At 47.5% G+C, this 16,278-nt stretch overlaps 1 protein-coding gene across 3 annotated transcripts in view; it reads right to left on the reverse strand.

The window, feature by feature from the left end:
* Window positions 1-15,868, reverse strand: part of RASGEF1C (RasGEF domain family member 1C) — a 79,512-nt gene extending 63,644 nt beyond the window's left edge. Inside the window, exon 1 of one of the 3 annotated variants that reach the window (XM_080555061.1) lies at window positions 15,498-15,868. Coding sequence is in view for 1 of the 3 variants with exons in the window: in XM_080555059.1 (XP_080411185.1) it covers window positions 11,811-11,864 (54 nt within the window). In the remaining 2 variants the exon portion in view is untranslated. Of the gene's footprint in view, window positions 1-11,810; window positions 12,122-13,093; window positions 13,286-15,497 lie in introns of those variants that run through there. The other 2 variants (XM_080555060.1, XM_080555059.1) reach the window with 2 other exon arrangements.
* Window positions 15,869-16,278: the final 410 nt, after the last annotated feature.

Here is a 16,278-nt window from a genome sequence, read left to right on the forward strand (position 1 = left end):
CTGGGAGATGCACAGGGAGGCAGCTCCAGAGGCAAGGGAGGCTGGGGTAACCTCACCCTGCTCTAGCAAACACCGCCAGGTGAAAATCCTAGGTTTCTTAAGAGGTCAAAGCCAACCTTTCTTAGATTCTTGTGTCTACATTTCTACTACTGAGCTCAGCACCTTGGCAACATGCAGATAACCTGAGAAGCTCACCCAAACCATGGATGGAAATAGCTAAGTACGGTAGAGCCCCAGTACTACAAAAGCTATCAAAAAAAACCTGCTTCCAAGCCTCTGGAAGCCATACAAAAAGATCTCCGTAACAGGGACCAAGCAGATGGCTAAGCACGCAGTCCCGGCAGAGGCACAGGTCATGCTGGAAAACAAATCCAGCAAACCGCAGAGCCCCGCAGACACCTTTCAGTACCACCCAGGCTGAAGCCTGCTCCTCCAGCACTGGCAAGGCTTGGTCACGAAGGTGTTTCCTCTCCTCACCGTATGCCTGGAAATGCTCTTTATAACACAGCTATGTCGTACGCCTGTCACCATGTTCCAAATAACTCACACGAATGTCTCGCATTTTTCAAGTGGTGTCATAAAACGCGGGGCTGCACATGCCACAAACACTGACATATTTCACTAATACAATCCAGCAGCAGCATACAGAGAATATTTATGCAGCTCTTTATTATTTTTTATGAAAGGTAAACGACCCTTTTGGTGAAATGGTGACTTGTGCTGACAGCATCTTTGTTTTTAGAAAAAAAAAAAACCACACAACAGTGAAGGGAGGTTAGGTGAGTTTGCAAATTAACTGAGGGGTACGAATTTCTCCAGCCTTGTCATAATAAAAAAATTATCTTCAAAAGGTTTTACTGTCATTCATCTTTTAAGCTGGTCTTGCTAAACTAGTTACTTCACACAGTAATTAGCAGCAATATGAATGAGCTAGAGATGCATATAAATTAAATCTATATATTGACTGAGTGAGTCTTGAAACACAGGTTTCCATGATTTAGAAATCACCTCCCCAATATACTTTCATATCTTAAGGTCAAATATTTCTAAACGAGGAAATGAGTGATTCTGCTCATTAGCGCAGGGCTGAGGCTAAGCAGAGTCAGCTGCACACAGCGATCTGCTAAAGCATTCCCAGGCCAAGGAAGCAGTAAGATTTCAGATGTCTGTCTAATTAAGTCTTCTTAATTGCTGTTTTACTAATTGGAGTAGAGTGGTTTTGTCATGATTTTAGCTGTTGACGAACAATTAAGTAGAATGCAGCATTAATTCCTCCTTTAACTACTGAGGAAGGCCAACGCATGCTCAGACTCCAGTGAAAGAAACCAAACCTAATCAAAGCGCCGTGGTTATTAGCAGACGAGGTGGGAAGCCAAGAAACCAGCACCATTCCCCACCAAGCCAGTGGCAGGACATCACTACAGCACTCCCAGCCCAAGCAGGTCGGATACCAAAACCTCAAGTCTTTGCACTTGCACCTTGCTTGCTGACAGCGACAACCTTTGAAGGCCATGCCAAGGTGATCCTTCTCCGAGTTATTTTTCTTCTTCTTTTCTTATGTGTTTTCTGGTATTCTACTTTTTAGCATTTCAGACAAAAGCCTGTTGGCATTTCTACAGATATTTCACATTAGCACACATCTGCAAAAAAAGATCTCTTCCACCACTAGTACTGAATTCAGCCCTCTTCTGCTCTGCTAGGAACAAACTTTTCAATATTTTAAGCACTTACAAGAAAGACCTGAGTAAAGTCTCTGTGAATCCAATAGTGCTTTTTCACAGCAGGGAGATAAGCCAAGGTAAAAGCTGATGGTTCTTGGCTTTTCTAGAGCTGGCCCACTGGTAAAAGAGCACCTCAGCCGCACTCCCTGCTGTCATGAGTATGGGGAACTTCAGGCTGACCCGTGCCTTGGACCTGTGACATTCACTCTGCAGGTGCAGAAAGGGAAGAGCCCACCTGCAGTTCCATGTGTGCTGCTGGATGATCGCTGCAGCCCGTCCCAGTGGCTCTGCAGCGTGGCTCTGCTGACCGGGGCTTTGGCGCTGAGCTCGGGCAGGGGGCGTTTTCCCACTGAATCAGCCAGACAGGTGCAGCATCAGCTTTCATGGCTCTGGCGCTGTAGAAGCCAGGAATTATCTGAAGTAATTGGGAAAGAAACTGGGCAAACTCGTTCCCCTTTTCAGCAATAAATCATCTTGGGGAAATTGGCCAAGGCCACTTGAAAGACCCAAGTGATGCTCTCCCAAACACCTTTCCCTTGGGAGACAGCTTAAGAGCAAGATTCGATCTGTAACAGTAGTATTCACTGTTTTCTTACAGATTTTAGATCCCCTCCCCATCCCTCCAGGAGGCCCTGGCAGCTCCTGCTTTCAGCCCAGACGCGCTTTCCAAACGAGATCAGTGCAAGCTCCCCGGGTCCCCAGGCTGCACGCAAACCGCACCTTGAGGGGAACCACCACCAGCTCCCAACTGTGCTCTTCATTCAGACACAGGAGAACCATTTACACTCACATACTTGCTGAGTTCCTCAATCTTTTCCAACAGAGGATTAAGAGTTGTCTTCAAGCTACAGAGGAAGCAAGCTTGAAGGGGCACAAGATCGCCCTAAGGAAGAGCAAGCCAAGACTCGGGGACCAGGATGGTTTTCGGGAGCCAGCTCTTAACTCCTGTCCTCTGCTACATCCCAAAAGCGGCCTTTAGATGAGTCCCACAATCTCCCTGTCCCTCTGTTTCCATCTACCAGAAGTGGCTAACAGCCTGTCTCTAGCAGGGAAGGACGCCTTGATAAATGTACTAATTATCACCAGACACCCCACCCAGCACGTAAGAACAGAGGCCATTTATTTGCCAAAAAAACTTCCAGTTATAAAATCAGCGCTAGAAAATTGTGCAAATCAAGACCCTGGAACCTGATTAATTAAATCAATGGGAATGATAGAATTAATTTATAAGAAAACTCAAACCTAACATGAAATAGTTTGTATCGATCAACGGACGAAGTCCTTCCACGTGCTGAGAGCAAATCCATTTTTATTATTCTTAGCGCTGCCGAAGCTGCCGTCCGGCCGCTCAGCAGCACCGCCACAGCCCTCACAGCCCAGCTGCAGCTCCGCTGCCCCATTTGTCATCTCAATGCCCCATTTGTTCCTCAGAACACCGATCATCTTACACACGGCAGTTGTCACCCGTCTTCCCAGCCCCGACCCTTTCAAACACTCCACATTCCTCCCCGCACGTGCTCGCAAACATCACTTGCCGGAAGAGTTTTAAATGGGCCTTGTCAAAGCATCAAAACAGAAGGTGTTCAAGACAGAGCCTCCGATTTCTTGTGCTGCTCACCCGAACGGCCACACGCACAGCCTCGCGCACCGGGCTGTTCTTTTTGCAAGGAACCACTGAGATATCCGGACGTGGCTCGTCAAGGAGAAGAATTATGCCAGGAGGGTAGGAGAGAGAGACATGACCACCTTGAAATAAATTCAGGCGCCTAACTACAAGAAGTAAAGCCTGTCTATCTGTAACAGAAGCCATTAGGAAGTGATTTAAAGTAGTTTGGAAGTAGGGTTTGAGTGGCTGTTTGAACACCTCCTTCAGAATACAAACATTCACCGGGCTATTTACAGTCCCTGTGGAAACGCTCCTGACTTCACCCAGCCAGGCACAGAAGACCACGATCTGTTCTCAGTGGGAAAAAAAACTTTACCAACTCCAGTGGACATGAACAAGTCACTGGATTTATCTCACTTTAACTGATTTTCAAAAAACTTAAAGAAGCAATACTCGAGACAAGTACTTCCAATCTCTTAGAAACTCAGCTCCCTACTAGACCCGCTGCTGTGTAGATAGCGATTGCTCATTTATTGACAGCAAAATGCTGTGGATCAAGCCTTAGTATCTGCTAATATCCCTGCCGAAATTGGACTTTAATGGTCCAATCCAACTCCCATTAACCAGAAAGGGCTGAGTCCTATTTTCTTTAATGGAGACGTATATGAAGTTGTAGCACTTGGGAAAAATATTAGGATTTTTTTTCCTGACCAGGGGGGAAAAAAAAAAAATCAGGATCAGAAAAAAATTATATAATTTTTTGGACCAAATACTTTTTACTGAGTGCATTTTATCTGATACGAAAACTCCAAATCTAGGGCTACAACAGAATTTCAACTACACTGATGTATTCAAATTAAAAAAATTACAGTGTTGAGAAGTAGAAATCCACCTCTCATTCAGTTGGGCATTATTCAGAAGCAACCCTGGTGATTATTCAGAAGCAACCCTGGTGAAGCCAGGGCAGCTCCAGGAACATAAATATGAAGTGACAAGGAAATCCAGCCTACTATTCACATCACATATTTCATGCTTCTTTCTATTTCACAGTAATACACGAAGCTAAGCTGCTTATTAGATGGGCACATTCTCCTAACCGCAGCCAGATTTGTATTTTATGTCGGGCTAACCATCAGTACTGACTGCCCTTTAATCATAATACTGCTGTCATTTGCGGTTCCACTTTGGAAGATACTGGCTTTAATACACAAACTGCACAGCTGTTAACGTTGCTGTACCCCAGAAGAGAAAGGCACAAGAGTAATTCCAAGAGAGGGACTTTATTGTAGCCATCCCTGTTTATACAGCCCGCTCGCACATTTTCCTCAAATACTTCTGTTAGCCTATAGGATGCTGTAGCATACGTTGCCAAGTCCCACAGCACACCAATTTGTAAATAATGACCTTCCTGACATGACCTAGTAACAGCTAATAGCTATGCCATAAAGAACAAAAGGCTTTGTTGCACAAAAGGTCTTTTATGGAATGAAGAAAAGCCCAAGTGCTTTTTATGAGCAGGATTGCTAAGAGATGCATGCTTCTCATGTGCTCTGCGTGGATTTGAGAAACATCTAGTACCAGTTAATGAAGTTATCCTAGAAAACACAAATAACCCCCAAAACAGCATTTCAACACGCGCACCGCAGCCTGGCAGCTTATGAATGAAATGCTCCGTAGGTGTTTGTGTACATTTATCATTTACTACACCACATTAAGAAATAAGACTGCAAACGACAAGCTGACACTCTTACAACCCCGCACACCATGTGATGGTGTCTTCTACCAGGGCTTAGCTGGCCTCCTGACCACCTTCTCATCTGAGCCAAACAGAAGGATCCAAAGGATCCAAGTCACCTCTAGCGTCTGAGTACCAACCTACAGCGACTCTGCCTTTACCAAGTTTTTATTGTGGATGGTTTAAAACAATACACAACACCTGAAATGCTGTTTAACAGAGGCACATGCTGTGAACAAAAGCGCAAATCCCATCCCTGACGTGCACAATTAGCGCGAGGCTCACGCTGGCAATTTCCATGTGAACTGAAAGGACCAGAAACCTCTCCTCCAGGTGTTGGCACAGCAAGCTATGCCCAAGTCCTCCCTTATGGCCTGAACAGAAGGGTCACGCCTCACCTTGCTCTACTCCAGACCCTACTTCCAGCACGCATCCCAAATTCGCATAAAGTCACTGCTCATCTCACAGAGCCAGACATCCCTATCCGACAGCTCACGTAGGACCAAAGAGCCAACTACTCTAACGGGCAGGAAGAAAAAAAATCTCATCCCTAAACAGCGAGCAGCCCTGTCCTTAATTTGCAAATGCCCACGCTCAGATACTGTCCCTGACTTCTGAAGAACAGGCCACACGTCCCAAATTATTCAGCTTATTTTAAAGTATCTTCAAGGTTACAGGCTTAGCATACTTACCAATTTGTCATGAAAATATATTATGAAGAGGGCAAAATTAAGAGCGTTCTAAACTGTGATCTTCCAAACTTCGCTTGCTTCCTGACTTCGTTACACTGGACATGGTAGGTGCAGTAGCCATAATTAACAGGACTTAAAAAAACAAACAAACAAACAAACACCACCACCAACAACAACCAAGCCTCCAACCAAAGCAATAAAAACAAAACACGCCAGCACAAAATTACTTGATTCTGCCAAATCAGGTCTTTGTGGCCATATGCCATGACCCAAAAGAGTAAGTCAATAAGCAAAATTAACTACTTCATCCGTCTTTCACTTTGGTCTTTTTCTGCTAATAGGTATTGGAGCTTACCCTCGGAAAAAAGGCACAGGATCCCACAGTGTCAGTGATGCTGGTGACAGTGGGGGCACTGTGTCAGAGACCCCCAAACATCTCCAACTCAAAACCGCTGGACTTGCAGCAGCTCCAGCTGTTAGACAGCAGGATGGGAAACAGGAAGAAGCCACCCAAGTTAAAAACACAATCAATTAGTGGACAGCCTACACATTTTAAGGCTTCATACCCCAAACCCAAGGGGTTCTACTGGGTCCATTGTTTGCAGCTCTGCCTGCAGCCTTGGTGAATTATTTCATACTGTGTCACCCTAACAGCCACATCATCAGTGACCCATGTAATTGTAACCTCAGACTCCTTTCTCCACATGCAGATAAAGAAGCTCTGCAGAGCTTCAGTCCCCTGAATAAGACAACAGACTTGAATGAAGTGACAGAAGAGATCAGAAGACCTCAACAGTCATCTTTGTTTTTCCCAGACCCACTGGGTACTCACAGCATCCAGCCTCGGTACAGCAGAAGTGTCCTGGCAGCAGTCCAGGGACTGCCACAGAGCCCCGATGCTTTCAGAGGGCACCTTCTCCAGTCCATGTGGCAGAGCAAGGGGTTGCACAGTGATGTCTGCCTGAAACCTGCTCTTGAGCCCGATTTCTACATCCCTGCATAATCCTCATTCCCCTCCTGAGCTCCAGCCCACCGAAAGCATCAGGCCTTTTGTCTGCACCCATGGAGAAAGTTGCAGCTTCTTGCACTCGTGGCTTTTTCTTCTATCTGCTCTGATTTGTGGACAGTAAATTCCCTGGAACACGAGCCCCAAGCTGGGTGACCAGACCCTGCACGCTATACGATGTTTACACACGCCTTCGAACAGACTATACGTACGTGTTCAAAATTGCTCAGGAAATGAGCCGCAAAATGTGTAAACGACAGCACATTAATAATCTTTTTTTATAGCTTAAATTAGAATCTTTGGAATTTCACAGCCAGAGACTTTTAAATAGGTCAGAAATGTGATAATCACACTTAATGATCGCGCTCATATGTGCTGCATCAGAGCTAGTAGCGAGGGAACCTGAGCAGAATGGATATGAACCACTGGTACAGTCAAAAAAGCATTTAACAAACCTCAAGTGATTTTTACGCCAAAGCCAAAACACACAGCCCGGGCGAGAAGTTGTTTTTGGTTTTGGTCCTCCTTGCCAGAACTGAGCTGTGAGATTTCATGCTGATCCGAAGCTAAGCGCTGTGCCTCTGCACCTTCCTTTTGGCTGGCGCTACTGATTAGCAAGACTCCAGATTTGACCACTTACAACAGGAGAGCATTTAGTGATGAAAAGAAAGCCTTTCCCAACTAGGGGATACGCTTTATTATTGCACTTGTCCACACACAGTTCACCCCAGGTATGCAGAGCTAAAACACATTCCTAGGTATCAGCATTTTGATCTCTTAATGAAACCAACAAGAACACACATCGCCATCCCAACAATCATCCAGGCTCCAAACCAGGCAACACTTCACAACATTTCCAAGTTCAGACACACACTTATGTTCTCTTTACAACTGGACTTCATGTACAATATGCCTGATGGAAAAATTGCGGTACAAATGAGAATTTTGGTGAAATACACCAGAGCTGCTAATAAATCCTGTACTGTCAAGCTACTGATATATAACCAAAAAATTAAACCAGGAAAAAAAAGTCAGCTATATTTTGTGTCAAGCTGAGGAAACAAAGTCAATGTTTGTCTACTGTGAAAGTACAAAGTCAGCAGGGGAGACTGCTTGGAAGCTTATAAGAAAGCTACAGAGAAATGTTTTTTGGTTTCTTTTTTCCTCCAGTCAAAATTGGCTTCTTCTGAAAAACAAAGCAAGGCAAAAGATGAAAGGCCTTCTTTTCTGAAGCCAAAGATGAAGAGTACAAAGAATATTAATGACTAACAAGTCTGTCCATAAATGCCATGAGCTTAGCTGTAGCAGGGACAAAAAGGAAGAACAGCTCTGCTATTAGGTAATGAAGTTTCTGATCTAACCAGCAGCGATGAAGGCTGATTGGGTCATTTAGGAAAGGAGCATTAGTTCAGAAGAACACAGATTTCCCGTGAAGGATAAAAGGTAAGAAGGAAAGATGCCATTATACACATGTGAGCGCTCAGGATGGCTGTGGCTCACTCGCAACGCATGGAGCAGTAAATTCCCAATTAGGGCTCGGGTCTCCCTCCTGCGCGTTCGGATGCGCAGGTACACAACACGTCTGTCCCGCAGGAAATTTAGGAATTGCTTCAGATTTGTCACTTGCCCCACATGCTACTTCCTAGGCAATTCAGTTTCAAAACGTTGTATTTTCATGAATCGCATTTCCCAAAGGAAAACTTCAGAACACAAAGGGGTTTGCCTTTGTCACGGTTATCGAATCCCACGGGGGCCTGCCCAGCCACGGCAGCTTCCCAGGATCCCGGCATCCCCCATGCCAGGAGGGATTTATTGACAAAGGGCAGAGCAGCAGCGGAGGCAGGCGCCCAGCCTCTCACCTTCACACCGCGACGTACAAGCAGCGCCGAGCAACATCAGCACAAAGCACATTCCTCCGCGTTTGACATTCGCCCGTTCGCCTTTGAGAAATTCTTTGAACTTAGGGAAATAAAGCAAAACAAAACCGCAGAGAAAAATAAAGAGCCAGAAGTGATACTAGGCAAACTTCAGATTGGGAATCTGATTCATTTGCCAGCTCACAGGCATACACACCTAGCGTGTCTCTATTTATATGCATAGACTCAGGCTCTCTGCTCTGTAGAGGCATTCTGAGTATTTTTAAATCAGCAAGAAATCAAGAATCATTGCGCTTCCAGGAGAGATGATGGAAAAATCCCCCCTGGTCTAAGCCGTGACCGTTCAGGTTACAGGAGCCTTGAGACTGCAGCTCTCCTTACAACATCCAGCAAGACGGAGAGCCAGAACAGATAAAAAAAAAAGTATTTGACATTCTTTCCCTTGACAGGCCATTGCTCACTCCTGCAGACAGGCTGTATTTTGGATTGGAGTCTGATCCAGTAGATGATATGAGAAGTCTTTGTGTTAACTTCAGAGGCCTGTGGGATGGAAATTTGGGGAGCATTCTTACAATATGAAAGCTGGCAATGTTTAAGCAAGCACTGCCAGAGAGCTGTGCTGCTGCCCCCGTCTTACAGGGCTGGGTATTAAAAGCTGCAAGTTCAATGCCAGCTTTGTCCCCAACACCCAGCGGTCTCAGCAGATCCCCAAACTCCCAGCATCTCCACCTGAGAAGTGGGGATAATGAAGTGTCCCAGCAGAAGCAGGAAGGTTCGTTAACGCCTGCAAGCACTTTGTAGATAACGAACATCAAGACAGCAGTTAGCAGAGGGATTTTGGGCGGGCAGACATAAATCTGAAGTACTCACATCATCTATGCTTTTAGACAAGTATAGCAGCAGATCCATTCCCTGTATTTAGTGGTTGTGGGCTCCATCTTCTCAACATACTGAGCAGCCTGCCTTTGATCCAAAAAATGAGCCCAGGGAGAATATTCACATGTTTAATGTTAATCATACGCTTAAATTCTCTGAATTTATAAAGAGGGTAAAAGAGAAAAGCGTTCCCCAGCTCCAAAACAAACACAAATTCCCAGAAGTTATATTTAGGACATGAGTAAACATTTGACCACCAGAGAAAGGGCCTCAGCTACACACCTGCTCAGCTTCCGCAGCCCTGAAGAAACCCAGAGGTGGGATAAGCACCTGAAGTGAGTTTGCTGAGACAAACCGTTCCTTAAATAACCAATGTGATGTTATTAGAAAGAAGCACATCGGAGCATTTGAACTACCAATCCACAGGCAAAAAGGGTCCTTGAGCAAGGAAAGGAGGAAAAAAAGAAAACAACCAACAAATGAAGTTTACTACAGAATTCATCACACAGATTTAAACTTACGATTATAAATTTCCTACTACTGATTACTACTACTTCCTTCCTCCTAAATTTCCCACTACTTCCAATTTCCTACTACGGAATCCTTTATTTACTGGACGGGCACTGCCACCAGGACCTCACAAGCACCTCGAGCCTTGCAGCAGACATTGGCAGCACCTTGAGCATCGTCTCCTTAACACTCTGCATTAGAGAGAATTTAAACACTATGCAAAAGGCTTTAGGACACCCCCTACTTTCCCCTTGAAAGCCTTATTCACTTTAAGCACAGCTAAGATGAGAGAGATCAGTGTATCCAAAACTTTTAACTCATTTTTACCTCCTGCCTAACTCCTGGCCTAATTCCTTGGGGCTACAGGTGTCCCACACCTGCTGACTGGGGTGTCCAGAAGTCCGTCCACTTGCATCAGCCCCACCTTGGCTCCTATACAGGTGCCTCAAGTCACTCAGCAAGGACACAGCACTGTTTTTGCACAGGTGAACTCGGGACAGCAAGAGAAGGTACCCACGGCGTCAGGTGAGCTGAGCTCCACCTGGTCGCACGCATGCGCCACCAGAGAGCAAGAAGCACCTCAGGCCACGTCCACAACTACAGCACGGACATCGCCCTGGCCCGATCGGTGTCAGGAGCACAAACAAATAGCTGGCTTCCAGAGATGATTTTCAAAACTCTGCTCAACAAGCATATATAGCAAGAAAAGCCTCAGGCAATTAAAGGACCACTATCCAGAGCCTGATTGCTCTAACAGATCTGCAAACATTACCCAGCTTACTCACAGCAACATCACGCTTCACCAGCGACGTGAAAAGGACAAATCACTCTCTCAGTCTAAATCACCCAAGATGCTAAATAAGGTTCCTAATTATTTCAAAGGCCTTTTTTTTTAAAGAATCCTTTAAGATTATTGTCCCCAAACTTGATTAAATAACACTTTAAATCCTTCCAACTGAACATCATTACATGAAGTTGACTCGATGCTATAACAAATTTTTTCACCTCAACTAATGAATTTTTGTGAAGTGTGCTGTATTCTAACAGTACACACCGCTTTAACTTCATAAATCAGGGGGAGCCTTATTAGTCACATCTTACAAAGGGTTAACTAGGTAATTATCTTCCTTGGTTGGCTGAGCTAGAACTGTACAAAACACTGTGCTTCAGAGGAGACAGCGTGTTCCTACCTCCACCTGCCGTAAACCAAAAACCACAGGGGACAGAATTACACCGCTCCATGAGGCTGCAGGAAGTCCAAGGGAAGTTACCCCAGGAGCAGAAATACCGGGTTTGTTTCTCCTCCTTTGCAAGACCCTCTGCTGTCCTAAGGTTTGCAGGTTCTACAGAACACCACCAAAGACAGTCATGGCACCTCATCTGCACGAGCTGGCAGACCCTGCCACTGGGAAAACCCTCTGGAGAGGGCCAAACATCCCAGAGAACACCACTGGGACCTCCTCAGCATGTTCCCGAAGAAGCACTCTCTCTCACGATGGGGTGAGTTGCAAGGCATAACCACAAGCCTGTGCTCTCTCAGAGCATCTCTGACAATGAGCTAAGACCACTGTGATATCAGAGTGCCTCTGCTTTGTTCTGTGCCTCCACTAGAATCGCCCAGGAGGTCAACTCTAACAGACCTTCACAGCCAGGCACTTCTCCCTGGCTAGAACCTGGATTCACCCTTTGCTCTACCATTTCTTGCAATCTAGAAAGAGCTTGAGAGTAACAAATGAACACATTCCCCATCCTCACCCTTTACCCAGTCCTCCCCCTCTCACCCCTACCAAAGTAAGCAGGACGTGAAGAATCCCCGAAAGCAGAGGCAAGGCGCATCGCATCGTTCAGGCAGAGCCACCACCGGGCAGGAGGTGCCAGTGGCTGCGGTGATCCCGCAGCAGGAGCCCGACGCGGGGAAGGCTTGCTGGAACTGACCTTCCGTGCCGCATGGGCTTAGGAGCAGCAATTAACTTCCAGTCTCATTTCCCTCTGACCTAAGTCCAGAACGACTCCCATTAAGTAATTACCGACACGTTGTCACTCTGGATTGTTGTCTCAAACAAAGAGCCTGTGAAGCTGCTAAAACAAAAACAATCTTTTGGACCATGAAATACCTGCCCAGGAAATTTCATCCGTGGAACATAAGTGAAACTGCAGCACAGGACCACGAGGACCATCAAGTCCAAGGAATGCAAGCCAGACACAAGCAGCTCCTCCTCCGCGCTTCCCTTTTCCCTCTCACCAGTGTTTCATGCTGTGCCAGAGCATCGCTGAGGGGCCGCCGTGGGTCCTCACAGAGGCCACCCAAACCCCCCCGAGCTCTTTGGTGTCACCCAGGGATACCCCGGGTATTACGGCCGGCACGGACAGGGGCTGTGCAGCTGCTCCCATGCCTCGTTAATTAGGTGCTACGGACACGCTCATGCTGTAAGCGCATCTTTGACATAACGTAGCATGACAATTTCTTCAGAGCCCCAGAAATGCAGAGCATACAAATAAACCTGAATGCTGAAACCATTTCATTGTTCATAAGAATATGCACACTGCACCTGTTACGGCCAAGGGCACTGCCTGTGCCTCGGAGCTGATTATTTCAGCCTCCACCAAACCTGCCTGTCTCGGAGGGCTGTTAAATTCCAGGAGCAAATAAAACACCGCAAAATTATTTCACGAGAAGAAATCATTAGCAGCTATACAGAGACATGTCTTTAGATCCGAGGGAAAGAAAACAATCCACAAACTGACATTTTTCCCCGAGCTTCTCTTGCAACAGGAGAGTCCGTTTAAATTAAATTCAGCCGAAAGAAAATAACTCTGAGACTGACACCGGCAAAGTCCGAGCCCGAAACAGAGAGCTGGGAGCCCAGCCGGCCCCGGGCGGGGGGCAGAAGGGCCGGGGGTCGCCCCCCGAGCCCCAGCCCCGCAGCGACCGGGGAGGAGGGGGGGAGCAAGGGGCAGAGCCGGGCGGGGTTTTACCTGGAGGGGGAAAGGAGGAGGAAGAGGAGGAGGAGTGCGGGGAGGGACGCGGCTCCCCGCCGGAGGGACCCCGGGACGGGCCGGGGGCACTCACCCAGCTACGCGCGGCTGCTGCCCCCGCTGCCGTCCATGGGGGCGGCGGGGGGACGGGAGCCCGCTGCGGGCCGGAGCCGCCCCGCGATCCGCCGCATCTGCCCGCCGCCGCGGAGGAGGAGGAGGAGAAGCAGGAGAAGGAGGAGGAGGAGGAAGAACGGAGCTCGCCGCGCCGCCCCGGAGCCCCACAGCGCAGCCCGGCCGCAGAGCGCCGCCTGCCCGCAGAGCCCGGGATGCGCCCGGCTGAGGTGGGGGGGCTCGGGGGGGCCTGGCCCGGCCCGGCTCGGCCCGGCAGGTGCAGGCGGCCGGGGCACGGCTCGGCTCGGCCCCAGGAGCCGCTGCGTAACGGGCGGGCTGTTCCCTGACGGGATCGCGTCGTCCTCCTCCTCCCCGTAACTGCCTGGGGCCGGACCCTGCCCGCACCTCCCTCACACCCACAGGGTGCGGGACAGGAACCCCGCGCCCAGCCCCCGGTGCTGACAGACCCGTCAGCGCGAGGATGCTCTTGGCTCACGGTGAAGCTAAGGGGAAGTGTTTATTTGCTTATTTCTTAACGCACGCGTCCCTAGAAAGCAAAATGACCAGGCCACGGGTTGAAAGGGAGGATGTGACATCCCGGTTTTACAAAGGAAAGGTTACAGCAAGTGCTGGGGAAGGCTTTTGGAGCACAGCCCCACGTTAGGACGGCCACAGAGGACGTCCTTGCTGGATGACAGGAGCAGCGTTCACCTCTTGCTCTACCTGTGCCCTCCGTGGGCCAGGTAAGCTGCTCCACTTCTTCCCAGCTTCGTTTGCCTTTAGAGCAATTGCCAATGAGGACACGCTAACACAAGCCAGATGCGCAGGCGTTTCATGCTTGGATGTGGGGAGAATGGTTCAAGCCCACAAAATCATCGCGCAGATGACAAGCAGCCAACTCAAGGTTACGATTTCTAGTCGCTACAGGCCCCAGACCAGACTGCTTTTCTGCAATGACTCAAAGCTGAAACATGGCCGTACCATGCCTGCTGACACTCGGGCACTATGAGGAGCGTAAATACCTCGGATAAGCAGGATTAGGGAATTCTCCTAGCCCAGGATGGCAGAGGGGAGCCACATCTGTACCTCTCTCCGTGTGCCAGCCCAGGCGGTGTCTAAGGGGCTGGGCATTCCTGTGTGGTAACACGACGCAGGCTGGAAGTGGGCACCCCACATCCAAGAGCCCACGTCCTGCCCGCTCTGCTTGCACAGTCTAGCACCTCGGCCATCACCTTCCATCAGCCTGGTTTGGTTTGTTTAAGTGAAGGCAAGTGACTGCAGTCCATCTGAGCAAAGACCTCCTTCACAGCCCAAGCCCACAATGCTGTCACTCTCCCACTTTATGTTTACCAGCACCACCAATGTGACACCTGCAGATTAAGAAGGATTTTGCACCAATGCACAGGGTAGAAGGGGTAGCTCTGCCCAGAGACTAGGGCTGCATCAGTTTTGTGCCATTAATTCTGACCTCAAGCCCATGCCTGCCCACACACGGGTTTTCCCTCTGGAACAAATTGCCATCCAGATGGGCAAACTCAGCTCCAGGGGAGCAGCTCTGCAGGCCCAGCTTAAAGACAGCTAGAGACAAGTCTGAATTGCCCACACAGGCACCAGCCCTCTGCACAAGGATCGCTGCCTTTTCTTCAGCAGGAACAGCAAAATGGCCCTTGTTTTTGCAACTCTGCTCTACAGATGGGGGGTGTTGCACAAGGCATGCATGGAACGGTTTGCCCTTGTTTTGCCCTTGACTGGGCACGTTTAGGTTTTTGCTCACCCTCTAATACTTCCACGGCTGCTCAGAAGTCAGAGAAGCCTACATGATCACAGAGATATAAGTGATGTTTTGTCTTTCAGCAACTATTTTTCATATTCCTGCTTTCTGTTGAGGATCCCCGGAGAGTGGAGCCACAGGGAAGGAGCAACGTCAGAGACAGATATGCGTGTTCCCTGAGCACAGATGTGACTGCAGCAGATAGCTAGGGAGGCAGGGAGGGATGAAGAAGCTCAGCCATGGTAGAATATTTTCCTTAGAAGGACATAAATACAGAAGAGGTGAGGGAAACACAAAATCAACACAAACTGGAACAAATATGGCTTGAACCAGAAGGGCAGGCAGCCTAGCAGACTGACTCCACAATCTTTCACTTAAGTTCTTTTCTTTAAACATTAACTTTTTGATTTTAAAGACCCATTATAACTACAAGCTCTCAGTCAGGCTTCCTAATCTCCATCTAAAACCAACACATAAATAGCTTCAAAGTTATTACATGGATGACATAGTTTAGTCCTTCTTACAGGACAGACACTGGAAAACATTCACCCTAAACTGGGAATTCTTCCAGTTTGTGAACTCTTGAGTGAGCATACAAGTAGACGAGCAAGCTTACCTTATTGACAACATCCTTGTTTTTCTTATGCCTCTTGGACCTTTCAGCAGGAGTAGGAAGGTCTTCTCTTCCTCACGGTTCTGCAGATCAGTAGTTTTCACCTGTCTCTCATTGACTCATTTTCTACCACGTGGTGCTAAGCTGTTGAGCGTATGACTTCTAAGCTTTGTCAAAAAGAGAAGGAATAGTGAATTTGTTCCACTCTGTTACATCTCCCATCCTCCAGCCATTACTATAAGTAGGTGGTTCAGAGCTGGCTTCAATTTGTTCCTTAGATATTCCAGGGTAATCATCTTCAGGCTTTGCCTGTTTCACTGTACCTTTTGCATCTGTGCCCCTCTGCAATTTCCATGTTGTTTTCTGAAGGTCTTCTAGAATTAAAAAAACAGGGAAGCTTACTGTAGAATTCAGCCAATAACAGGTCAGTCACTGATTTTGGTCTTTATTTCATTCCGTTTCAAGAATAAATGCTTTCTTAAAGAAAACAAGATAACGTAACTGTTTGATCCTGAACAAATAAGAGCAATGCCTTTTTTCCCCTGGTATAAGGCACCTGTCCAACATTTTATTAACTTTGCTAGTTGCATTAAGCATCATGAAGTGCTGAACAGTCCTCAACTGCTAATTCCCTGATCGCTATAGTTTAGTTGACCGTTAAATGAGAAAAAATCATAGCAGGAAAAAAAAGACATTTTAGATCCACAGTGGCAGAGCTGATTGCACAGTTCTGAATTCTGATCGGCTTCTAGCAGCAATCATACTTTATGGACCACTGGAAGAT

The sequence above is a fragment of the Anser brachyrhynchus genome (assembly GCF_964034855.1).
Source record: "Anser brachyrhynchus genome assembly, chromosome: 14".
In the NCBI taxonomy this organism is placed as follows: Eukaryota; Metazoa; Chordata; class Aves; order Anseriformes; family Anatidae; genus Anser; species Anser brachyrhynchus.